Source organism: Mus caroli, chromosome 7 (genome assembly GCF_900094665.2).
Source record: "Mus caroli chromosome 7, CAROLI_EIJ_v1.1, whole genome shotgun sequence".
In the NCBI taxonomy this organism is placed as follows: Eukaryota; Metazoa; Chordata; class Mammalia; order Rodentia; family Muridae; genus Mus; species Mus caroli.
In genome coordinates this window covers 111916877-111942196 of record NC_034576.1, presented here as the reverse complement: position 1 = coordinate 111942196, position 25320 = coordinate 111916877, and the positions used below count along the sequence as shown (strand labels likewise).

Below are 25320 nucleotides of genomic sequence, written 5' to 3'. Positions count from 1 at the left end.
TCTTTCTCTCTCTCTCTCTCTCTCTCTCTCTCTCTCTCTCTCTCTCTCTCCCTTTTTTTTCTTTCTTGTTGTTAGTGTTACTGTTTTGAGACAGTTTCACTATATAGCCCAGACTACCCTTGAACTTACCCTGTAGACCAGGCTGCCCCTGAACTCACAGCTATCCTCCTGCTTCATTCCCTTGAGTGCTGGATTTACAAAGTCCCCACCACCCCAGTGCCTCTACACAAATGACTATAACCCTGTCTACTTTTCTATATGAGTCCTAAGCAGAAGTCTATAAGACCTGGATCTCGAAGAAAGTGGATCAAAACTGCTCTTTTAATCTGGTCAAACTGATAAGCACTCCTGTGTTTCTAGGTGAAAGGATACCATGGACACCAGAAGCTACCCCAGTCCTCCAGACAGGCTCTCGGTCTTCGCTGAGTCGGCCCACTTACCACTGTCCAGGCCCTTCTACCTGGACCCCATGGTCACTGTCCACCTATGCCCCGAGACCCCGGTGCCGGCCCCTTACACAGATGAGCTGCCTCTGCTGCCCTTCTCCAGCGACACCCTGATCATGAACAATTATGGGGATCCATACCCTTTTCCCTTCCCCATGCCTTACACCAACTACAGGCGCTGTGACTACACCTACGGGCCGGCCTTCATCCGCAAGAGGAACGAGCGAGAGAGGCAACGAGTCAAGTGTGTGAACGAAGGCTACGCCCGGCTGCGGCGGCACCTGCCAGAGGACTACCTGGAGAAACGACTCAGCAAAGTGGAGACCCTCAGAGCTGCCATCAAATATATCAGCTACCTGCAGTCTCTCTTGTACCCGGATGAGTCTGAGACCAAGAAGAACCTTCGAACAACCAGCTGCGGCTCCCTGGACCCGAGAGTCATTTGAATCAGTTCTTCCTCGGATGGGGGACTTCTGCTGCCGCAGCTAGTACATTCTCACACACATGGTTTGGAGGACACAACAGTACCTCCCAATACCAACCTTCATTAAATGTTGCTTGCCTGGGTTTCAGACATACCAAGAGTCCCATGCTGGTCTCTCTGCTTTAAGAACTCTGAGGGTAGAGGAGTCCCCAGGTTCTCTGCACTACCATCCACCCTGCCCTTCCCACAGCCTTGGCGGAAAGTTCTCTCCAAGCTGAAGAGTGACTACTCAGAGATTGTCCCGCTCTTGGTAACCACTTTGTGCTAAGTGATCACCACACACTTCCCTTGATTTGCAATCAGTTTAGACACATCTTTTTCTTGCAGATAGACTTCCCTAAGCAGTTTAGCACACTGCTTTCCAAGCCTCTGGGGGTGGCTGAGGAGGTGACTCAGAGATTAAACACTCACTCAGCAGGCAGGCAAACTTAAGGCCTGGAGTTCAGATCCTCCGCATTCCGTGTAAATAAACGCCAGGTGGGTGTGACAGCCTACCTGTAAATCCAGCCTCTGACAGTCGAGGGGGGGGGGCGTCTCCAGAGCAGGCAGGTTACCAAGGCTAGTCATTTGGGCAAGTTCTGGGTTTGACTGAGAGACCTTAACTCAGTGAATAAGGTAGAAGATTGATCAAGGGTGATTCAAGCCTCTGTATGCACATGCACAGCGTGAACATACACACTCCCCATGTGTGACCATACATATGCGAACATACCTATACACATGTGGGTACCACATGCTCATGAAAATGGAGGGGGCAAAACAAAACAAAACAAGGTTCTGGAGTCTAATTGATCAGTTTGAAGTTTCACTTCCTCTCCATGTTGGGTTCTTCATCCACGAAATGAAGAAAATAAGGTCAGCAATTTCCTATGAGTTTATTCAGGGAATAACCGTGCCTGAGACCTAATCAGGATTCATGACCGTTGCTTGTTATTGTCCTTGCCCTTGTGTAGTGCGCAGCATCGCCACTGTCCAGTCTTGTCCATGTCAGGGCATCTTCGGCTGCTCTGTGGGACCTTCCTTCACTCCTGGAAGGAGCATCTGGGCCTCTGTCTTCATAACTACCTTCAGCCCTCCTCCCCCAGCCCCTAGGGGGTCCAACTGTCACTAAGCCCAGTCAGGATGCTGAGACTTCCCTCCCTCTGTCTGTCATACTGATCTCTGCTGTCATGTATCTCAACTTCCTGTCCCAGCCATTACTGCTGCTAGATTGTGCTCACAAGTCTGTCTTTGGGTTCCTAGCCTGCTGTCTTTTACACCACACACACCCAACTCTGTTTTCTGAGAGATAGCTACCAGTCTTATTTAGCCCATAGTCTTTCAATCCTGAAAGTGCTAGAAATATTTATCAATATTATTTTCCTGTTGCAGTCCTGTCAGCTGTGTCAGGACCACCATTAACTCTTATCCTGGACTCTGCTCTGAGAGGGCTCTACCCTCATTTTGAAGTCATTTCTTTATCTCTCTGTGAATGGTGTGGTGTGTGTGTGTGTGTGTGTGTAAGTCAATGTGTGTACGCGTGTGTGAAATTCTTAAAGCACCTTTGCTCACACTATCTGATGACTTCCTTTGGATGACTACCTTTAAATGTCCTCACTTACTTTGTGGATTTTTGTTTTGTTTTGTTGCTCTCATTACATAGCTCTGGCTGGATTCTAACTCACCTGCCTGTGCCTCCAGAGGCCTAGTATTAAAGACACATGCCACAGTGCCTGGCTCCACTTGGCTTTAGAACTCCCTGTACTCTGATGTCCCCATAGGAGAGCACAATCTAGCAAACACATCCTTCTCTCTTTACTCTCCCATTCTAACCTGGAATATTTTCCCTTCTTCCACCACTGACATCCCCCGTTCTCAATCAGTAATCCTTTCTGGCTGGCAGACTTCGTTAGTCTTTCTTAGATTCGTATTCAAGGCACGTGTCTGGACCACAGTCATTCTGGTGATTACAAAACTAGCTTTGAGAGCATCATCAAGGTACTCATCATCAAGGCCAGAGAAAACTCAACCCAAAGTGTCACAACCAATCCGGAGGATGTATTCCTCGTGTAACCGAAGGCCTCAACACTCCAACAACTGGCCATTTTTAAATCTCTCTTTGTGTGTGTGTGTGTGTGTGTGTGTGTGTGTGTGTCTGTCTGTCTGTCTGTCTGTCTGTCTCTGTCTCTTTGAATGTGTGTGTGTCTCCACCAAGAAGTTTTATGTGAACAGAAAGAACGCAGAGCTGAGGAGATAGCTAAGTGGTTGAGAGCACTTGCTGCTCTTTCAGAGGACCCGGGTTTGATTCCCAGGTTCTACAGATTCACAACTGTATAAATCCAGTTCCAGGGGAATGGATCCAAAGCCCTCCTCTGGCCCCTGCAGGCACCAGGCATGCCTGCAGTGCACATCCATCCATGCAGGGAGAAGAGTCATACACATGCAATAAAAATAAAAGACTAACTTCTTACATCAGTGTAGGATGCACTGTGAGAGAGCAGCGGGCTTCTTGAGCTCCAATGCCTAAGACCCTAAGTCTGTCTGATAACTTTCTCAGGAAATAGCTCCTAGAATCTTCTAGAATTGAATGCCTCCTTATTCCTGCACAGGAAGAAGAAAGTCTGTACACAAGATTCTCGGGGCAGTCTTGAGACTCATTCTAAGGGAGTGGCTCGGGACTACTGAACCCTGCCTGCAGGGGAAAAGGGTGTCCCAAATGACACTACGCGCCTGGGAGCTGGGGTACATTTGGCCGATGTGCACATGGATCCATGGTTCAAAACAGGAACTGGTGGGAGGGGCGAATGGCTGGCTGAAGGAGAGACTCCCATACATGTCCCTGTGCCCAGGGGCGAATGGCTGAAGGAGAGACTCCCATACATGTCCCTGTGCCCAGGGGCAAATGGCTGAAGGAGAGACTCCCCATACATGTCCCTGTGCCCAGGGGTGAATGACTGAAGGAGAGACCCCCCATACATGTCCCTGTGCATTTTTTGGGTCTTCTCTATTGAACACAGTGCCAGGCATTTCTTCAGGGCACCACGACTGTCTCAAAATACCAGTCTTCTTTGGGTAATGATTTATTTATTTAATGTGTATTGGTATTTTGTCTGCATGCGTGTCTATGCAAGGGTGTCAGATCCCTCGGAACTGGAGTTACAGACAGTGTGAGCTGTCACGTGAGTGGTGGGAATTGGACCCAGGTCCTCTGGAAGAGCAGTCAGTGCTCTTAATCACGGAATCATCTCTCCAGCCCCACAGAAGCTGGACTCCTATTCCTTTGGTCACCAGACTGTTCCTCGAATTTCTGCAGCTCACATACTTCTACTCCTTAAGAGCATCGGTTCCTGGGAGACCTTTGCTCTGTGTGTGTGTGTGTGTGTGTGTGTGTGTGTGTGTATGCATGGACCTGAGGAGGTTGGAAGGTGTCTTTCTCAGTTGCTCTCATTATTATTATTATTATTATTATTATTATTATTATTATTGGATTAGTGGTAGGATCTCTCATTGAACCTAGAGCTCTCTATTTTTGGTTAACTAGTCAGCCATTAAGTTCTTTCGATGCTAGGATTATAAACTCAGCCAAGTGGCTGCTGCTGATCCAAATACAAGCTTCATGCTTTCACAGCAAGCAGCTTATCTATCCATGGAACTATCTTTCTAGCCTCTTGCCTTCACTAGGTAGATGCCGACAGCCCTCAGCCCTTGGAGAGCTCAGCACACAGTCATAGGGCTCCCCTAGAGTCCCTGGAGATAGAGGGAGTATACACAATTTGCCTTTATTTCTCCACCTTACCCACAACTTTAAGTTTCCCGATGCTTCCGGTCACCCTCTGCACATGCTCAGTACCTTCCTGAGCCCTGTTGTAGCCTGCTGGCTCACAACCATAGCAACCTGCTTGGCAACTTGCCTAGCAACCAAGAGTTGTTAGACCAAGGCCATGAGCTCCAACTGTCAGGTGGGACAGAGACTGGGGCAAGGCTGAGGTCTAGACTGGATTTGCACTTTTAGGTAAGTCCCTTTGGTGTTCGACCTGCGGCTTTGGGCAGGGGTAGACCCTAACAAGTCTTAGGCGGCCGCTGCTGCCTCTGAAGTCGTCCACAAATGGGATGATCCTGAGTCCTGTAGGTGACCAGGTTAGGAGGGGAGTTGGTGGCTTCTGCTGAGGGTCAGTTGGTCAGGGCAGGGTGTGTAAAGAGAATAAGCATGCTCCAAGGAGTCCCAGCCACTGGGGAGGAGGAAGGAGGTAACACCAACGGGAGCCGAGCTGCCAGGTATTTCCGTGGCTCATCTTTGGAGAGGTAACAGTGGGCGTGCAGCTTCTGAAGGAGGATTAAAGAGGGCTCTCTAAGCTCCTAGCTTAAGTTCTTCAGCCCTCCCTAGTCCCCCAGGGACATTCTAAGGTAAGTATTCCAAAGGGGAAACTCTGGGTGTGTGTGGGAACCCTTGGGTGTGACCTCTGCTGGGCTGAGGCTACAGCTGTGCTACCTGTGTTTGCTCCAGGTGGGCGTGCTGAAAGTCATGCAGCCCTCTGCCAGTCCTGGGCTGCCACTGCCCCAATACTGCAGTGTGGCCACAACCGTGAAAGCCCCTGACCTGCATGGTGCTGTGCCGCCCTGGGACATGTCCTTCACCTGTCCCTTTGCCACGCAAGCACCCTGGCTGCCCACGCACTGCACATTCACCAGGTACCAATCTCTGTCCCTCGTCCTTCTTTTCTCCTCTTTTCCTGGTCCTCCTAATGGCATTTGGATGACCTCTATTGCCTGGGACTTTATAGAACAGCATCTTCAGTCAGCTCTCTATAAAGTGTGACTATGAGGGGACAAAGGAACTTCAGCCTGTAGCAAGTCCTAGGAACCAGACTGCCTGGAATAGGGACTCGCTAGTCCAAATGTTCAACTTAAATTTTTTATTTAAATGTATGGGTGTTTCGCTTGCCTAAGTCTATGCACTACATGCATGCAGTACCCGAGGAGACCAGAAGAGGGCAGTGGATCTGCTAGAACTAGAGTTACAGACAGAAGATTGTTAGCAGCCATGTGGGTACTGGAAACTAAATCTTGGTCCTAACAAGAGTAATTGTTCTCAACCACAGAACCATCTCTCCAATACATTGCTCAAGTTCTTAATTTACTTGTTTGGATCGCCTTGTTCATGACCAAGTTAAGCATCTTTATATTCAGGTTTTTGTACAAAACAACTTTTTCAAAACCCAGATCCTCTTGGGCTGGAGAGATTCCTCAGCAGTTAAGAGTGCATACTGCTGTCACAGATGACCTGGCCTCAATCCCTAGCACCCGTATCAGGTGGTTCACAAATGCCTGTAACTCCAGCTCCAGGGAATATAAACACACCACTCCAAAAAGTAACTTTGAATTAAAAAAAAAAAAAAGCCAGAGCCAGGCATGGTGGCGTACACCTTTAATCCCAGCACTTGGGAGGCAGAGGCAGGGGGATTTCTGAGTTCGAGGCCAGCCTGGTCTACAGAGTGAGTTTCAGGACAGCCAGGGCTATACAGAGAAACCTTGTCTCGAAAAACAAAGAAAGAAACAAGCCAGGCTTTGGTGGCACACACCTTTAGTCCCAGCACTTCAATTCTGGCAGAAGCATGCACTTCTTTGAGTTTGTGGCCAGCCTTGTCTACACAGCGAGTCCCAGGTTAGCCAGGGCTATACAGAAAAACCCTGTCTTGAAAGACCAAACCAAACCAAACCACAAAGGTCGGATCCCTCATTCTGCTACTGCCCTAGGCCAGAGAGCCCTGCCGTTGGAGTCCCCAGAACTGGTTTCACCTTCCACCACTCCACAGTCCCTTCATGAGCTCCTCTGTGCTTCCATACCCCTCTGACCCCTTGCCATAGTTATCGTTTTACTGATGCGAACAGACACCATAACCAAGGCAACGCTTATAAGGACAACATTTAATTGGGGCTGGCTTACAGGTTCAGAGGTTCAGTCCGTTATCGTTGAGGTGAGAGCATGGCAGCATCCAGGCAGTCATGGTGCAGGAGGAGCTGAGAGTTCTACATCTTCAACTGAAGGCTGCTAGCAGAATACTGACTTTCAGGCAGCTAGGATGGAGGGTCTCAAAACCCACACCCACAGTGACACACTTACTCCAACAAGGCCACACCTCCAAATAGTGCCACTCCTTGGGCCAAGCACATTCAAACCTTGACACCCCTCGAGCCAAGTTTCTTAAAGTTTGGCTCCCTGGTCACGATGTTAGCCTCATCCCGGTATCCCATAATGCCTTGGGACTCATCTCGCAGCAGCTCCCCTTTCAAGCGTTAACACAAGTATACAAGCTGATTTCATTTTGGGCCACATGAAACAATGTCCAGTCCAAAAACTGCCTTCTATGGCCTTCAGTTTCTGCTAACTGCAGAAGCTTAGCTGATTTTACAGGAAGCCAAAGATGGCTACATTCTCCCTGTGTTTCTTTTGCGCACACCCTTACCATCCTCACGCGGTAAGACCCCTCCGATCTGCTCCAGAGGCGTGTTTCTTACTGTCTTTACCTTCTTTTACATCCATGTATTTGTCCAGGTGAGGACACACACGATAGCTCACATGTGGGGCTCAGAGGACAACCTGTGGGGCAGTGCTCTCCTTCCATTATGTGGAATCTGGGGGTTGAACTCAGATCGTCAGACTTGGCGGCAGGCGCATTTACGCTGAGCCATCTCTGCGGTCCTCCTGATGTCTTTAGGTTTTGTGCTCGCCCCTGATCTCACTTGCCTTTCCCAGGTGCACTGCCTGTTGCCCATGTCTTCACACTGTTGATCGGCCATGGCCGGGGCTCCGCTGGCTGGGAAGAGTCGGAGCTGCGGGCGGCTCCTGGGTCCTGGCTAGAAAGGAACCAGATGGCTTTTATTATCTGGCTCAGATAAAGGCTGCTCCAGAGGCAAGTACCTCTCCCCATCAGCTCACTCCTCACTCCCCTGGTGGCCTTCTCGCACCTGGCTTGCCTTGGCTGTGTAAGTTCGCAAGTTTAGTTTTTTGGCTAAGTTGCTACAGCTATGTGGCGAAGTGCCACACAAAATGAGCAGCTTGAATGACAGAAACCTATTCTCTCTCGTTTCTTGAGGCTGTAAATCAGGTGTTTCAAGGTGGGTTCTTTCTAAAGGCTACATACAAGGATGAGTCTGTTTCCTGCCAGTCTTATAATTTCCAGTATTTGCTCAGAATCTTGGGGTTCCCTTAGCTTTCAGAAGAATCACCCTGACTCTGCCTCCACCTAACACGGGCTTCTTTCCCTCTGAATAGTATTCATTCAGATTTCCTCTTTTTCCCAAGTATTTTTATTTATGTGTCTGTGTGTACTTGTATGTGCAGAGGCCAGAAGGAGGTACTGGCTCTCCCGAAGCTGGACCTACAGGCGGTTAAGTTGTGAGCACCCTGATGTGGGTGCTGGGATCTGAACCCAGGCCCTCTACAAGAACAACAAGTGTGCTTAACCACTGAACCACCCCTCCAGCTCCTCAAATTTCCTCTGGGTATAAAGACATCAGTGAGATCACCGTGACCTCATCTTAACTAATTATACCTGTAATGGCTTGATTCCTAAAAAGAGATCACAGGCTGGGGTTCTGGGACCAAGACTGAATACATTAACTTACAGAAGGAGAAACACAATTCATCTCCTAACAGCAAGAAAAATATACATTTGTTGTTCAGGAAGATCTGGTGTGTTGAATTACGGGCCTGAGCCTCAGAGAAAGAAGAACGAGAATGCACTTCCCATATGTGAGCCCGTTGGCTCTCATACACAGCATCTTGTTCCCGAAAATGCCAGGAGCCAGGCCTAGGCGCTACTTCAGTGGCAACTTACTTCTTTTGGACTTCTCTTTCTAAAATCAGTTTTTTTTTTTTTTTGGTTTTTCGAGACAGGGTTTCTCTGTATAGCCCTGGCTGTCCTGGAACTCACTCTGTAGACCAGGCTGGCCTCGAACTCAGAAATCCGCCTGCCTCTGCCTCCCAAGTGCTGGGATTAAAGGCGTGCGCCACCACGCCCGGCTTAAAATCAGTTTTATTTTAATTTTATGTGAGTGTTTTGTCTGCGTGAATGTATTATGTGCATGTAATGCCAATGGAGGCCAGGAGAGGTCATCAAATCCCTCCTTAACTGGAGTGAGAGCTGGAACCCAAACCTGGGATCTCTGCAAGAGTAGCAAGTGTTCTTAGAGCCACTGAGCCATCTCTCGGATCCCGAGTTCTAAATTTTGTCATGGGACCTCATGTACCCCAGGATGCCCTGACCTTGGAACCTCTGATCCTCTTGTTTCCACCATGCTTGGTTTATGTAGTGCTGGGGATGGAAGCTGGGGTCTTGCACATACTAGGTATGCTCTCTGCTAAGTTCCTAGCTCCAGTACTTTTTTTTTTTTCAAGAGCTAGACTTTGTGAATATGTGTGTGTGTGTGTGTGTGTGTGTGTGCTCATGTGTGTATATATATATATGTGTGTCATGACATATGGGTGGGACAATTGGGGGAGTTGTGGGTCCTGGGAATCAAACTCAGGTAGTCAGGTTTGGCTGCAAGCACCTTTCCCTACAGAGTCATCTTGCTTGCCCTATCTTTTTTTTAAAAAACAAAACAAAACAGGGTCTCAGTCTGTAGTCTCAACTGCCCTGACACTTGATATGTAGCTCAGAATGGCCTGGAACCTAGTACAAACCCTAAGCTGTCCCCAAACTCAAAAGCAATTCTCCTGCCTCAACCTCCCTTGTGTTGAGATTAAAAGTATGTGTCACCATACTCAATTCCTCTGTTGTATTTCAGATCCCTCTTTTTCCTTTTTAAGATTTTATGTGTATGAGTGCTTTGTGTAATGGTTTGAGTGAGAATGGCCCCTCTAGGCTTGCATATTTGAATGCTTGGTCCTTAGTCAGCGGAATGGTTTGGGAAAGATTAGAAGGTGTGGCCTTGTTGGAGGTGTCGATGTTGGTGGGGTTGGGATAGAGATTTCAAAAGGCAATGCACTCTCAAACTCAGCATTTTCCGACCTGTACCTGTGTACCATGTCTGCTTGCCTGCCTGCTGCCATGCTCCGCACTGTGATGGCCAAGGGCTCTAACCCTCTGAAACTAAGTCCGAAATAAATCCTTTCTAATTTGTCTTGGTCATGGTATTTTATCAAAGCAATATAAAAGTAACTAAGACATGCATGGCTTAACTAAGACTACATGTATGTATGTGCAGCATGTATGTGCCTCGTGACTACAGAGGCCAGAAGAGGGTGTCAGAGACCCTGGGACTGGAATTTTAGTTAGTTGTGAGCATCCATGTGGGTGCTGGGAACCAAACTCTAGTCTTCTTCACGGGCAGCCGGGGCTTTGTTTATGAATCATCTCTCTAGCCCCTAATGTTAAATCCCATTCTGTTGTCTTTCCTATAGCTGGAGAAGCGGGGGGCCCTGGTTGTGGAATTTGAGGCTCCCCTTGTCACAGGCCTAAAGCTGCCAGCTCAGCAGCAGAGGGTGGTATTTCCAGAGGATGTTATTCAGTTTTCACCATCTGTGCCACACTCACTGCAGCTGGGTGACAAGGTGTTGGCACCTTGGGAACCGGGGCAGCAGCGGTATGGCCCCGGCACTGTTCTAGTGGGCTTGAAGAAGCAAAAAGGACAAAGAGGTAAGGAAGCTGCCATGGCCCTGGGGGAGGTGTGTCATGAGGCACACATGAGGGGGTAGGGGGAAGGAGCACTGTTGGTGGTCAGAGTTCAGGGGTCTTAGAACCACAGCAAAAAGAACCCTTGTACCATACCTGGCGGCCTTCACCTGCAGTGGTGGCTAAGCCAGTCCTATCTTCTAGGCTCTATGATATGCTTAGCATCAGGGAGGACAGACACTGGTGGTTTATGCCGAAATGCTAGCCTAGCACTTAGAAGCTGAGCCAGGAGGATTGCTGTAAATTTGAAGGCTATAGAGTAAGAGTTTCTCAACAGTGGTGGCACTCGCCTTTAATCCCAGCACTCGGGAGGCTGAGGCAGGAGGATTTCTGAGTTCGAGCCCAGCCTGGTCTACAGAGTGAGTTCCAGGACAGCCAGGGCTACACAGAGAAATCCTGTTTCAACCCCACCACCACCACAAAAAAAAAAAGAGTTTCTCAACAAAACATAACAAAACAAAACCCAAAAAACCAAACCAACCAAACAATCCCCCCCAACCAAAACACACACAGACACACACACACACACACACAAAAAGTGGGGCCTGCAGAGATGGTTCAGTAGTTAACAACACTTGCTGTCTTTGCAAAGGACCCATATTCAATTCCCAGCACCCACATGGAAGCTCACATCCTTCTGTAACTCCAATTCCAGTGGATCCAATGCCCTCTTCTGGCCTCCCTGAGTGCCATGTACGATTGTGTACACCTACATACATCAAGGCAAAGCACTTGTACACACACGGTAAAAATTAATAACAATATTTAAGAAACAAATCAAGAAACCAAAAAGTATAAAATAAAATCCAGGGAAACAACCTAAAATTACCATGTCATGTCTATGTCAGTCGCCTAAACCATAGCATGAGCTATGTGTGATGTCGTGTGTGTGTGTGTGTGTGTGTGTGTGTGTGTGTGTGTGTGTGTGTGTGTGATTCCAGCATTCTGTAGTCTGAAGCAGGAGGATAACGAATCTGAAGTCAGCTAGGGCTACATAATGAGACCTGTCTCAGAAACTCAAACCAATAAATGGAATGATAACATTGCTATGTGTGGAAGTGGTGGTGAAGGTGTTCTAGAATCATGGGAGACTCACCAAGTCCTCCAGGGACTGACAGTCCTCTTGAGCCAGCTAAACAGCACAGCTTCTGCTGAGGCTACATTTTGGTTCTGCGTGAAAACCAGGCCCCTCCAGGTCACTTTTAGCTGAGGAAGGAAAAAAGACACCTGTAAATCACCCAGAACTGATGGTCAGTGAGGTACAGGAGAGGGAGACATTCCCACAGGCTCTCTGGGCACTGTGGCACATGGCGATCAAGAAAGAGGAGTGGGGTGGGGCTGAGGTTTTGGATTTGGGGATTCCGAAGAACCAGGAATTCAAAAAGAAATGTCTCCCTTTTCTATTCATAGCATCTAAAGAAAAAGAAATCACTGTTCACTTCTGGAATGGCAAGATAACTAAGGTGCCTCTAGGCAGGGTCAGGTGGGTGCCCCCCACAGTCTGGAAGAAGGCTGTGGAAAGACTACAAACACCTCATACCAGGGACTGCCACAGTTCTTGTCTCTGGGTACCTCACTGCTCTCAGCTGGGACCCAGTGCTGGATGCATCACACACGGGCCTCCTCTGGACTCTTCCTACTTATGCCCTCCCTGCCTCTCCTGTGCCTGCTGCCAGCTTCAGTGCCAGAGCAGCTGCCCTTTGGTGGGGCCGAGCTGGTGGCCTCTAACTAGGACTTCAGAGCTCACAACCAGAAAACTCCCGGAGCCAGAGGTGAAGCCCACAGATCAGCTTTTGCCCCTACAAGGTCCTAAGGAGGAGCCAGTGGCAGAGCTCAGCTACAATATGTCCTCCTCCTCTTCTTATGAGGAAGAAAATTCAGAGAGTCATCTGGAGATGGGACTGCCTCTGAGACAGATGGTAAGCAGGGCAGTCAACACTGACCCCATCCTTTCTGAGACGGCATCTCTGCGGCAGTGCAGCCCCCACAAGCCCGGGTGGAGGTACTGGAGGAGAAATGGGCCTGAACCACCCCCTGGAAAGCCAGGTATGTTATACCTGGGGTGTGGTGCTAGCTTCCCAGGGAGGGGCTAGGGACTGCATGGGTCTTTTGAGAGTCAGGTACACCCTAGTGGGCTCGGGTGTAATTAATGTATAGAATGCAAGCTGTGGGGAGAGACTGTTAGAAGAGAGACATAGTAGTTATCTGAATAAGAAAGGACTGGTCCCCGGGTGGTGGTGGCACACGCCTTTAATCCCAGCACTTGGGAGGCAGAGACAGGCGGATTTCTGAGTTTGAGGCCAGCCTGGTCTACAAAGCAAGTTCTAGGACTGCCAGGGCTACACAGAGAAATCCGTCTTGAAAAAACCAAAAAACCAAAACCAAAACCAAAACCAAAGAATGGACTGGTCAGTTGATCTTTGTGCTCTGATTTATACCTCTATTTAATATCGCCCTCCGTTTTAGACAAGGTCTCCTGTAGTGCAAGCTGCCATTGAACTTACTAAAATAGCCAAAGATGACTTTGAACTCCTGATCCTCCGACCTTTACCTCTTAAGTAGGGATTACAGGCATGTCAGGTCTACATGGTTTTGGGTAGAACCCAGGCCATCATGAGTACTAGGCGAGCACTCTACCGACATCCCTCGACATCTTTGCTTTTCTGTCTTCACATCTGCTAACAGGGCACTGCTTCCAGATGTTGATGACAGTCAAGACCCAAGCAAGTGTAGAAACTGGACCTTACTTAAATGTTGAGAATTAGGTTGTACTGTCCACATGGGCCCCTCAGTAAGAGTGGGGGGAGCACCGCATTTTGCTGCTTATTTTACACCTAACAGATACCGTGGCTACCCCTAGCTTCACCTTGAGCTAAGGACTATGGAGCACACCTTGGAGGGTTGGAGATGTGTGTTATTTTCTGCCTCGAACCTATCCTTTCTAAATCCCTATCAGACTGCATGAAGAGCAGAAGTCTAGTTAAGACGGCAGAGCTGCATGAGGGAGGTGGCCTGGAAAAGCATGGCCTGGGTTTGACTTTGGAGTCCTGTTGTCACTGGTCCACTGAGGAGGGATTTGTGGTAGGCATACTATGCTCTAAGAGTTAAGAACACCAGAGTTACAGGCTTAAGGGCCATTAAGCGCTGTGCAAACTGAGATCCACTGCAAGTCCTTATTTGATGCCATTTGAAACCTATTTGAAGTTGTTCCTAAAACAGCTACTTAGCCAAAAGGACTATTTAGCCTATGAGCAATTCATTCTCACCACAGGAGTAAGTCTTCAGTTCCAGGAAGTCGAGATCTTGTTTCCACTTTCTTGGGTAACTCCCTTAGACCCCAGGATTGGGGACAAGTTAGGGCAAGTCTAGTCTATTCGCTATATATTATTTCTTTTAACAACAACAATAAAAAGCTGGATAGTGGTGCCGATGCCTTTAATCCCAGCTCCTGGGAGGCAGAGGCAGGTCGCTCTGAGTTCGAGGCTAGCCTGGTCTAGAGTTGAGTTCCAGGACTACAAAGGAGCCCTGTGCTTATTGCTCTTTCTGAGAAGCAGAGTTCTGTGCCCAGCCTGCATAGGGCAGCTCACAATCACCTGCTAACTCTAGCTCCAGGGGATCCAATACCGGGTTCTGGCCTCTACAGGCACCTACATACACAGGGCATATACCCATACAGATATACACACATATAAATAAAAATGAATCTTTTTGTTGTTGTTTTGTTTTTCAAGACAGGATCTCTTTGTGTGTGGTTCTGGCTCTTCTAGAACTTACAAGGTAGACCAGGCTGTTCTCAAATTTAGAGAGCCATCTGCCTCTGCCTCCCAAGTGCTGGGATTAAAGGCTGATGCCAATCACTGCCAGGATAAAATAAATCTTCAAAAAACATATAAATAAATAAAAAGAGAAATGTTTCTTTTGGGTCCTGGGTGTTTTGTTGCATCCTAGGAATATTAATTTCTGGAGCTGGCCCATGGAACATCATCAGGAATATTCTAAATCTACATAGAGACTATTCTAGATGGGGTTTGGGGAAAGGGCCATCCCCAGATCTTTCTTCCTTTTTAGATCTAGTCCTGAGAAGTCCCACCCCCTGCTGATTTTGCTGTTTCAGCAGTTTTGACAGTCTGGTTATGTAGCCCAGACAAGCCTGGTTCTAGGATTATAGATGGAAGCTACCATGCAGATTACAGTACTGTCTGTCATAGTCAAGTGGCAAAGATGACTCATGTGTATAAAGCCATGTATGAGCTGGAGGTGGAGACAAACAACAGCAGGTGACAGAGCCTTTTCCTTTCCAGCTTTGTGTCCTTGTAAGGAAATGTAATGCCTGACTTCTAAATATAATTGGTATTTTATCAGTACTAAGTACTAGTACTCCACCAGACAGTACTTGATACAAGTCTGTCAAGTTCCAAAGAGCCACTGGTTTGTAGGTCCTCTGCCCTCCAGGGAAAGCTGCTACCTACTGTTGTCTCCAACACAGATCCCACAAACTGATCTTGGGTTTAGGAATAAGATGTCATAATAAGATACCCAGGAGCTAGCTCTGAAAGCTACCAACCTAAAACCATGGCAAACTCAACCAGAAGCTGAATTACAATGAAGTCAGGGCATTTGGACAAGCAGGGGAACAACTTCCTTAGAAGAAAGCCTTAAACATCTGGGTAAAGCACAGAAGGAACCCTTAAGTAGCTCTCTCTGGGCTCTATTCCTGTTTGAGAATGGTGAAGCTCTGGCTCCTTTCCAGAAATCCACACATACCCACTGTCTTGCCTATGTCAGAAGGTGCATAGGACCCACAAAGTTCATCCAGGCTTCCAGGAGTATGTGCAAGGATCCCTAAATGTTCCCAACACCCAAGTCAAGCAGTTCACAGCCACCTGCATACTCCAGCTCCATGGGATCAGGTCCCGTCTTCTGGACTCTTGAGAGTACCTATAGCCGCAGGTGCAAATCCTCACATACACACGTAACTTTAAAAATGAAGATGACTCGTTGGTTAAGAGCATTTGTTGCTCTTGCAGAGGACCCAGGTTTGGTTCCAGCACCCATATGGCAACTTACAACCATCTCCTGGCCACCACAGGTAACAGGAGTACAAGTGGTACACATACATACATTCAGGCAAAATACTCACACACATAAAAATAATCTTAAAAAGCAAGCCAGACGTTGTGGCTCATGCCTGTAAATCCAAGATTTGGGAAGCGGATACAGGATTGTTTCAAGTCTGCAGGCAGCCTAGGTGACACTGTGAGACTGTCTCATCTTAAAAACCAAAACCCAAATCTTTAAAATTACAGTCAGCATATATGAATGAAGATTTTTCTCTTACAGGAAGTTAAAGGATCATGAGGTAAAACACTGGAAAAGGGCTTACAATGAGTAGTTGACAACGGAACAGGAGGAGGCTGAGCGGTAGCGGACAAGAGTGCCTAAGAGCAGCTGCTCTCCTGAGACCTGCAGGGAGCGGCATTCAGAAGCACCTGTGTGAGGGGCATAGAGCTGGTGGGTCTGCACTGAAACTCCCTGCCAGTGGCCTGATGAACTGCGGAGGACACCTATTCACGGAAGGGACGGGTGTGCCCACTGCATTGGGCAAATGCATCCCATTTGTACTGTCTTCTCAGAAAGCCTACAATGTGGGAAACATTGTCTTTTTATCTTTTTAATAGCAATAAAATGAACTCTTTTTATTTCCAGTCTCTCCCTTTATTACGATAATTAACACTTACTTGGGGAGCCAGCAGTAAAAGCTGCTCAGACAGCACCATTACATTACTGTTTTCAGGCACACAGGATAGGGGGCTTCTATGATTTCAGGCTAAAATGAGCTTGAAAGAGATCGACTCCAGTTCAGAAAGGCTGCCCCACTACAGCCAGCATTAAAATCAAGATTGATGCATCATTATTAAGGCAATTATAGGGTGGTTTTATTCTTCTTGCTACTTAGAGAGTGAAATGTTGGTAGTGACGGTCAACATCACACGGGGAAGACCAAGTCCACACTTTGCCCGGGGTCAACTGCAACCACGTGCGTCTTCTTGGATAAGGCACTGGAGCCCACAGTGACAGAATAGGTCCCTGGGGAGACTTCGATGTAGAGGTCCTTAGAGATGTTCTCAGTCTGGAAGGAAAAGAGGTAAGGTGATTTAAAGACAGATCTTAGAGCCATTTTAGCATTTCCATCAGGCTGCCTCTGCATGAGAGAAGTGGGGCAAATGTACAGAAAAGGGGTCCTGCTTTCAAGGCCCATCTTGGTCACGTGATAAAAAAAAGCTTGTTTGGGTGACTCTCTGCCTTCTTTCTAAATCTGTGAGAATACCTACCCGACAAGCAAGTATGTGAGAACTCTGTACATGACAAAGTGTTATAGGGCCATGCTGAACTATAATACCACAGGTGTGGCTGCTTACACCCTCTGGAGGCAGAGGCAGTGGGATCTCTGTGAGTTTGAGGCCAGCCTACTTTATAGGACAGCCAGGGTTACATAAAAAAAAGAAGACCCTGTCTTAAACAAACAAACAAACAAACAAACCCTAAACAACAACAAACAAACAAACAAACCGAACCAAAGAAAAAAACAAAAACCAAAACCCCAAAACCGTCCGAGGACCCTAGTTGAAGCAGGGTTAGGCGCAGGGAGAGGGCTGTGTGGGGATCTGAAGCAGAAGATGACAGGTATGAGTAGAGACTGGCAAGGTCTGCCGGAACAATAAGAACGACTCTTGTCAGTCACACTTTGTCTAGACTCCCTTGAGAAGAGGCATAAAGCTAATAATATGAATGGATGCCCTCTGACACTGAAGCACTTACTTGGAAGATGGGCTTTTTATGTTGCAAAGCCCTGAAAGTTGGAGTTTGTGAGACAGTATTCGGAGCTGAACTGAGCACAAACCATCGTCCAGGCTAGACCACACCTGGCTGGGATGTGGAACTTGCCTTTGTTCACATGGCAAAAAAGCAAAGTCACAAACCAGGAGAGCGCAGGGAAGAGTCCAAGTGCATCTGGGTTGAGCCAGGCATGGTGCTACACACTTTTTGTTTTGTTTTGTTTTTCAAGACAGGATTTCTCTGTGTAGCCTTGGCTGTCCTAGAACTCACTTTGTAGACCAGGCTGGCCTCAAACTCAGAAATCCACCTGCCTCTGCCTCCCAAGTGCCGGTGGTACATACTTTTAATTGCAGCACTTGGAAGAAAGTGAACTCTGAGTTCAAGGCTAGCCTGGTCTACTCAGAGTTTCAGGCTAGCCAGGGCCTGTCTCAAAGGAAAAAAATGCATCTGGATCGCTATGGCTACGTCATATCTACTCAAAGCTTGGAAGGAACCAAAGGTGGCTAGCAAATTTTATAGCAGGATTAAGTGAAAATATTTGTACTTTCATCCCACCTTTGTTCTTACCACTTCTGAAAAACTAAAGGTCTAACACCACTTAGCTGACTTAGGAAGTATTGGCACTCTTTACCAGAGGTCAACTGTGAAAATACCCAGGGGCCTCAGAGTCGGCAGCCAAAGACATGCTCTGCTCTGCTCCATATATGGCAGCTGTGAGAAAGTGTGCACTTGTGTCGGGGGCTGGAGAGATGGCTCACCAGCTGTGATGGGTTGTATATGCTTGGCCCAGGGAGTGGCACTGGTTAGAGTAGGTGTGTCACTGTGGGAGTGGGCTTTAATATCCTTGTCCTAAGGGGCCCAATAGTCTTCCACTAGCAGCCTTCAGATGAATATGTCAAAATCTTAGCTCTGTCAGCACCATGCCGGCCTGGATGCTGCCATGCTCCCACCTTGATGATCAGAGACTGAACCTCTGAATCTGTAAGCCAGCCCCAATGAAATGTTGTCTTTATGAGACTTGCACTGGTCATGGTGTCTGTTCACAGCAGTAAAACCCTAAGATAAGACAGCAGTAAAGAGCACTTGTTTGCTGCTCTTATAGAGGATGTAGGTTTGGATCCTAGAACCCAGGTGGTGGCTTACAAAGCCTATAAATCCAGTTCTAGGGATCCTGCCACCCTCTTCTGATCTCTGAGGATGCCAGGCACACATGTGGTACACAGACATGCAAGTACTCACACATACACATAAACAAACAAACAAACAAAATCTATCTCTCACACTGGAACAACAGGCCAATCAGAGTTACCAAACGCAGCACCAATGGAGACTCCCATGCCTGACAGCTTGCTTTTTTACTAGAAGCAGAATTTTTTAGTTGCTAATAACTCTAGAATAATCTGAATCCTGGCTAGTAACAAACTGTATACAAACAAAAAGGGATTTATTGCAGCGATGTGTCCAAGTTCCTTTCCTCAGAATTCCAGCTCTTCTAAGTACCAAACTCGCTAGAATCTATACCACTTACCCCTTGGTCCTGAAAGTGATACAACTCCTACCTATTTCGTTCTTTCTCCCCCCCCCTCCAGAAACATTTCAAATGATGTGGAACTTGGTATCACAACATGTTCACATTCTGGAATTTCAGCAATGGCTACATTTTACAAGCAGAGGGTCAGGCCCTGCAGCTGCTTTAACAGATGGTGGAATTCTAGCAGGAGCCAAGGCCAGCCCAGCTGAGTCTAGGAAGAGAGCTGTGAATACTTCACATTCTTTCCAACCACGACTATGAGCTAAGGCACCCAGAGCACCCCTCAAACCTCCAGGGAAGGAAAGGACACCGAGAAAACAGCACTTTGTACCAAACCAAAATCTTGTGGCTCCTCCAGTGTAAACCTCCCAGTCTGAAGACACTCTAGAACCCAGTGAGCAGTGGGCCAGCAGGCTTATGGAAAGGGGGTGAAGCCCAGCACACTGAGCTCTGTACTCACAGGCCAAGAGGACTCTAGAGAATGCTCTGATGTTTGGTAGATGCTTTCTTGTCCAACAGATGTCTCGCCTCTGCAGTTTCTCTGTCAAGACAAATATTGATGAGGGCTAAGATGAGCTTTGACCTCCAGAAAGCAAAGCCATCTCTTTTATCTTATTAGGACTATTTTGTATGCCCTTTCTCATCTGTCACTTGTTACTAGTGATCTGTTTGAATACTTAGAACCATTTTTAGTCATTTTTTTTTTTTATGTGGGCTTTGGAGTCTGGCAAATCTAAGACCCATTCCCATGCCTGCTGCTTACTAGCAGGATTCTCTAAACTCACACCCTTGTTTCTGGACTGTAACATGGGGCTCCTGGACAGAAGGGAAGATTGCAGTGCTAAAGTCATGAAACTCAACAGACTCTCAGCAACAGTTTTCTAAGAACCGTTATCAGCAGGGAGCCCCTTTTGCACATCACAGGAAAGAGCAATGACACTCAGCCGCATATACACCTCACTTAATAGAGCTCTCCTAGGAGAGCTCAGGTCAGGGCAGAAAGGGAATTGCAGGACACAGACTCTGGTGATCCTTCACATCCCAGAGAGGCACTTAAAGGGTTCTAGAGCCTGCAATGAGCCTACTCATGTACCCATGCTCACTCCTGCCAATTTTGGTAAACCCCTCCACTCTACTACCTTGAGATGACTAACAGGTCAGAAACATCAGGAGGTTAACTTAGGGATTTGAATCTGGACTTAAGTTATAACTAAAGGAGTTTAAGAAAAGTCAAAACCAAAAAGCCTACTTCCATTGAACAAACAGAACCGTTGGCTTTCAAATGGCAATGCATATTAAAAGACAGAGCAGATGATGAAGGGCCTCTAGCTCTTTAAGAGCAGAGCACTCATGTTTGGTTCTCTGTGCTCATACTGGGTGGCTCATAACCATTGGTTAACTTCAGCTCCGGTGGACCCACCCTCTTCTAGATTTGTTGGGCACCTGCATTTGTGTACATACCCACACACAGACACACATGCACACATGTAGTTGAAAATAAAGTTGTTCAGGCAGTCAGTGTCAACCTGGCTGTCCTAAAATTCTCTATGTAGACCAGCCTGACCTCAAGCTCAAGAGAGCCACCTGCCTCTGTCCCCCAAGTGCTAGGATAAAAGGCATGCTCTACCACGCCTAGCTCAAAAATAAAACCTTTAAAATAACCCTCTTTTGTATTCCCAGATGCATATAAAAAATATGTGGTTCTTAAGCCTGCCTAAGAACTCCACAGTCCAGGAGAACAGGTTCAACTGAAGATCCTAGAGTGAAATAAATAATCTCATGTTTCAGACAAACTCCTATTTCTGGAAGTTCCCCAAGGCTGTCAAGTGACACGTCTAATGCTGAGTCACACAGGCAGCTGATAACACAAAATCCCACAGGGACTTCCAAACCAAGGTATCAACCTTGAGACCATGCAGGGGCTGTGTGGAAGGGCAGAGACACGCACTTGTTCCTGACTGTGCCCAGTGTCTGAGTACACGTGCATCTCTGGAGACTTCCTTCTGTGGTAACGGTAGACGTGGGTTGCTCCTCCTTCCTCTGGTTTAGACGAGTAGTATTTCTAGAGAAGTGAAAAAACATTTAAATATTCTGGCCAAAATTTCAGACTATGATACTTGTGCACAGTAAGAGGAAGGACGCATGAGAAAAAAGTTAAATTACCTGTCCTTTCCACAAGCCTAAGCCTGAGAAGACAAGGACATTGCATTTGGCATGGCTTTGCTGCCATCTGCTGCCTCTATAGGGCAAGAACTCTGACCAACTAAATAAAGGTAAGCCGGGACCATGTTTTTTCTCTGCTAGGGTAAAGGTTTTCACATCTTTGCTTCAATGTCAAGTACACACACCCTTTCACTTCCTCGTCTGATGCAGTCAGATCAACAATTCTGTGTTTACTTTCCTGGTACTCAGACAAGGATGCAGGAAGAACTGAGTGATTTCCTTAAGTTGAAGAAACACAGAAGCCTACAAAACATAAACCTAAAAGCCACACAGCCTTTCCCCCCAGGATTTCCCACAGTGGAGTGGAAGGAGAGAGATCTCTAATTTAGGAATACTCCAAAAGATCAGAAAAGCTACATTCTTCTTGTTTAGTTCCTTCCTCCTCTTCCAAGTTAACCTTAGATTTGCCCTGGACCATGAGTAATAAAGACATCTTAAGTCTGTTTGGAACATACTGTAGAGACAGTGTCGAAGGAATGTGATGAGAGGACTGAGAAGCTGGGGAGAGAACTCAGGACATGGACCTATGACATTTTAAGGTCTGCTTTAAAATTGTGGGGCCAAACCCAGAATACTTTTCTAAGTCTTCAAAAAAGCCACCATGTTCTGAAGTGCCATTCCATAGCAGGATTGAAGTGGAACATGAACACCAGCTTGCTAAGCCTCAAAGCCAACTACGATTCCTTTGACTGGACCATGTAGCAAGTGTCTAAGTTAACCATTTTGTAGTAGAGCTGAGGGTACAGATTGTCCTATAACAACCCTAGGATAAATATGAACATTAAAAATATTCTCTGCAGCCTGATCTACAGAGTGAGTTCCAGGACAGGCAGAGCTACACAGAGAAACCCTGTCTCAAAAACAACCAAAAAAAAAAAAAATCTCTGAACTGTATCTCATTGGTTGAAATCCCATTCTTGGAAGCTAAAGAATATTTGTAAAACATAGAAGTTTTGTATGTATGTGTATGTTTTGTTTGAAGTATGTAAAACATAGAAAGGTCATGGTGGTGGATGTCCATGATCCGTATCCTCAGAAAGGGGAAGCAGGGAGACCAAGAGTTCAAGGCAAGGAAGGCTTTCTTAAGGAGCAAGTCTGAGCGACTCCAGAGCTTATTTCCAACAAAACAGAAAAACTGGCAGTTTACTGATCTTAACATCTGAAGCCTACAAGCATAGCGAAAACAATTTCTTTCCATCCAGCTTAGACACCCATATCCTTAAAGCCAGGCCACTCTCAGGAAAGCCTGGTGTTCCTGATGTCATGGTGTTGTGATAATTTAGCATCCATCTTTCAGTTTAAACCAAGAAAAGTCGATAATAAAGCCTGGGGCTTTAGAAATGTGAACTTTACTAAAGGCCAGAGAACACGATGAAGGAAGTTTCACGGCCTGGAGTGCAGCACCGACTTCTCACTGCTTGGTCACACACCTTAGGTCAGACTTAGGAGTGACCATCGGGATAGCTGAACGTTACAGAACACAATTTGATCCATGGGAAGCTGGTCCTGCCACAAGAAAACCACATCCCTGTACCTGTTTCACATGGCCATCTCTATCACCAACTGTTTATGAACCCATAATCCAATATATACCAATGGGAAACTGAAACAAACACTGACGGTTAAGACCTAACATACTAACATACAGGTAGTGGTAGCATAGGCCTTTAATCCGGAGGGAGGGGCAGGTAGATCTAGGTGAGTTTGAGGCTGGCCCGGTCTACAGAGCAAGGTCCAGTATAAGGAAGGCTACACAAAGAAACCCTGTCTAGAAAAACAACAACAACAAAAAACAAACCCTAACAAATAGACTTGAAGGTTTTGATTCAGCACATTTTGAAAACAATTCAGGTGTGATCCTGGAGATTTTAACTTCATTTCAAAGGAAAAAGGAAACACCCTCAAATCAAATAACTGTGGGATTCAGCAAAGAAGCGCAATACTCCTTCACAGGACTGAAAACTCAGAAAAGGAGGAAGAACATTTGTGGTTTGTTTATGGCCGTATCCTCAACAACTAGATTTAGGAAATGCGTCAATGTGCTTGCATTACCACCTGGCTTACTTAAGTGATTATAATCTGCTTCCATGAAGGACTATAGGTCCTGGGATAGAGGACTGATTCTTCCCAAGTCCAGATCACACCAACTTACCCCACACTGACTTGAAGTATAGTCCATGAATTCAGCCATTGTTCTGAAGGAAGAGCTAAGGGATGGGCACCTTTCTTCTCTCTGTTTTAATAAATGGCAAGTCATAGGTGAGACCTACAAATCCCTACTGGAGAAGGACATCATTTGAGAAATAGCCCTTTTCACTTTTAGGACAGCTTCTGCAAGCTGAAACTGGTAAGAAGGATCTTGCTGAGAAAAAAAAAATCCAACTCTGTAAACTAGATGAGCAATTTATCCAAGAACTAAAATAACTGGTTGGCTGGCTTTACTCACTATTGAGTAATGGGAAAGAACTGTTATTGTTGTTTATGATTTTTTGAGACAAGCTCACATGTACACTAGGAAGACTTTGTACTTGATCCTTAGCCCCGACCTCCCAAGTTCTGGCACTACACTCAGAATTGTATTTATTTACTTTAGACAGGGTCTCACTAGGTAACACTCGATGGCTTGAAACTTGCTATGTAGAACAGGCTAATCTCGAACTCAAGAGATCTGTCTGCTTCTGCCTCCTGAATGCTGAGATTAATGGTGTGCACCACCACACCCGGTAAGAAATTTTATGTTACAAGTAAACAGAATACTACTATTCTTTTGTTACTCAAAAAGAATTGGGTCACACCGTGCTTGTACACAACCTCTTTAATACTAGTACCTAAATCGTAGGCAAGAGTTCAAGGCCGGCCTGGGCTAAAAGCAGTTTCCAAACAACGTTTTCACTTTTTGCTAGGATGCGTTGCCTCTTCTGGACATGGGTGGCTTCCTCCCGCCCAGTGGCGGCGGAGAATGACTAGACAGTCCCCCAGCTCCCGCCCTCACCTCTCCTAGGAGGCGCTGGGAACCAGGGACCGACCATCTTTCCCGGTAGGGGCCCTGGCGGTAAAGGACCCCCACGTTGCCTCTGGATTGCTCTGGAGAATGCCAGTACACTGCCCTCCTCTTGGCGCGCTCCAATACTTCCCTCCCCAGCCGAGCAGAGCGCTGGAGCGAGCGCCGGTCCACTCTGTTCAGCGCCGCGGCCGCCAGACAGTATTCCATGTCTCCCTGGACACATACACAGACAAGTCAACTAGGCCCGGATCCGGGCGGCAGCTTCCCCGCGACCCCAACTCCCCCTTCGCCTGCATCGCGCACTCCAAGTAGGGAGGGACTAGCAGGCAGGACCCCTGCCCCTTGCACTTCCGCCTCTCAGACCCTGGGTACAGCCCCTCACCCGGCCTGCTTCTCCGGGCGCACGCGCACAGCGCTCACACGGACACGCCTTCCGTGTTCCCGCGGCCCTTCTTTCGCGCCAGTTGCCAAGCTAACTGCAGCGCGCCGTGGGCGGGGCCTGGCGATGGGCGGAGCCGGTGTGGGCGGGGCCGGGTCGAGGGGCACGTGGGCCCAGCCTTAATCAGCTTCAGACGCGAAGCGGGCGCTTGTTGTCGTTCGAGGGCTTTCTCGCCGCGACAGGTCAGTCTGGATCCCGTGGCTCGTTGCGCTAAAAACGTTTGTGAGAGTAGGTGCATGCAGCGGCTCTTTCGGACCGTATTCAGGGGTCTCGCCACTCCAGAACCACTTTTGTGTGAGGAGGTGATGAGGCTAGCGGACCAACGCGACTGAGGAGGTAGTGCTGGGGAAAGGGTATTCTGTCAGAAGAACTCTCAAGGCAGGGGATGGAGGCCTTGGAACTGTGGGTGAGGGGACTGGTAAGACTCCAGGGGATGGCAGGTATTTCTTGGCAGGTTGATAGAGGATGTAGTGGAGTGGTGAGTGGGGAATCCCGTCATTCCCTTCCTGCAGCTTCCTCATTCCTCCCTTGGAAGAACAGAGTCACACAATTTTGTTGGAGGTTTATTTGTTTGTTTGTTTTTGACAGTGTCACTGTGCAAACCCTTACTATGTAGACCAGGCTGGCTTTCAGTCTCTTTGGTCCTGGGATCTGGACCTACCATTCAAGCATCAATCCCATCACTTTTTTTTTTTTTTAA

The 25320-nt window shown here is 47.3% G+C and overlaps 3 protein-coding genes across 3 annotated transcripts in view; 2 read left to right on the top strand and 1 right to left on the bottom strand.

Annotated features, from left to right (window-relative positions):
* Window positions 1-1013, top strand: part of Ascl3 (achaete-scute family bHLH transcription factor 3) — a 4180-nt gene extending 3167 nt beyond the window's left edge. The window contains exon 2 of the mRNA XM_021169115.1: window positions 361-1013. Within this exon, the coding sequence (XP_021024774.1) occupies window positions 374-892 (519 nt within the window). The 5' untranslated portion in view covers window positions 361-373 and the 3' untranslated portion in view covers window positions 893-1013. The remainder of the gene's footprint in view (window positions 1-360) is intronic.
* A 3855-nt stretch (window positions 1014-4868) lies between these two features.
* C7H11orf16 (chromosome 7 C11orf16 homolog) lies at window positions 4869-13694 on the top strand. The gene is made up of 6 exons (XM_029479582.1): window positions 4869-4921; window positions 5414-5598; window positions 7664-7820; window positions 10316-10550; window positions 11997-12632; window positions 13543-13694. The coding sequence occupies exons 2-6, from the start codon at window positions 5432-5434 to the stop codon at window positions 13692-13694; spliced, it is 1347 nt and encodes a 448-aa protein (XP_029335442.1). The 5' UTR covers window positions 4869-4921; window positions 5414-5431.
* Window positions 13695-16279: 2585 nt separating this feature from the next.
* Window positions 16280-24661, bottom strand: Akip1 (A-kinase interacting protein 1). The gene is made up of 6 exons (XM_021167522.2): window positions 24564-24661; window positions 24170-24394; window positions 23330-23410; window positions 20903-21016; window positions 19415-19495; window positions 16280-16716 (listed from the first exon to the last, which is right to left on the bottom strand). Exons 2-6 carry the CDS (start codon window positions 24386-24388, stop codon window positions 16573-16575), a joined length of 639 nt encoding a protein of 212 aa, XP_021023181.1. The 5' UTR covers window positions 24389-24394; window positions 24564-24661; the 3' UTR covers window positions 16280-16572.
* Between the last annotated feature and the right edge of the window lie 659 nt (window positions 24662-25320).

Coding starts and splice junctions, on each gene's coding strand:
- Akip1 (XM_021167522.2), bottom strand. CDS start 24,388: ATGGAATACTGTCTGGCGGCCGCGGCGCTGAACAGAGTGGACCGGCGC. Junction 21,017..23,329: donor ATACTTCAAGTCAGTGTGGG/GTAAGTTGGTGT, acceptor TCACTTCTCTAG/AAATACTACTCGTCTAAACC. Junction 16,717..19,414: donor CTCTAGAGTCCTCTTGGCCT/GTGAGTACAGAG, acceptor TTTTCCTTCCAG/ACTGAGAACATCTCTAAGGA.
- C7H11orf16 (XM_029479582.1), top strand. CDS start 5,432: ATGCAGCCCTCTGCCAGTCCTGGGCTGCCACTGCCCCAATACTGCAGT. Junction 7,821..10,315: donor AGATAAAGGCTGCTCCAGAG/GCAAGTACCTCT, acceptor TCTTTCCTATAG/CTGGAGAAGCGGGGGGCCCT. Junction 10,551..11,996: donor GAAGCAAAAAGGACAAAGAG/GTAAGGAAGCTG, acceptor TTCTATTCATAG/CATCTAAAGAAAAAGAAATC.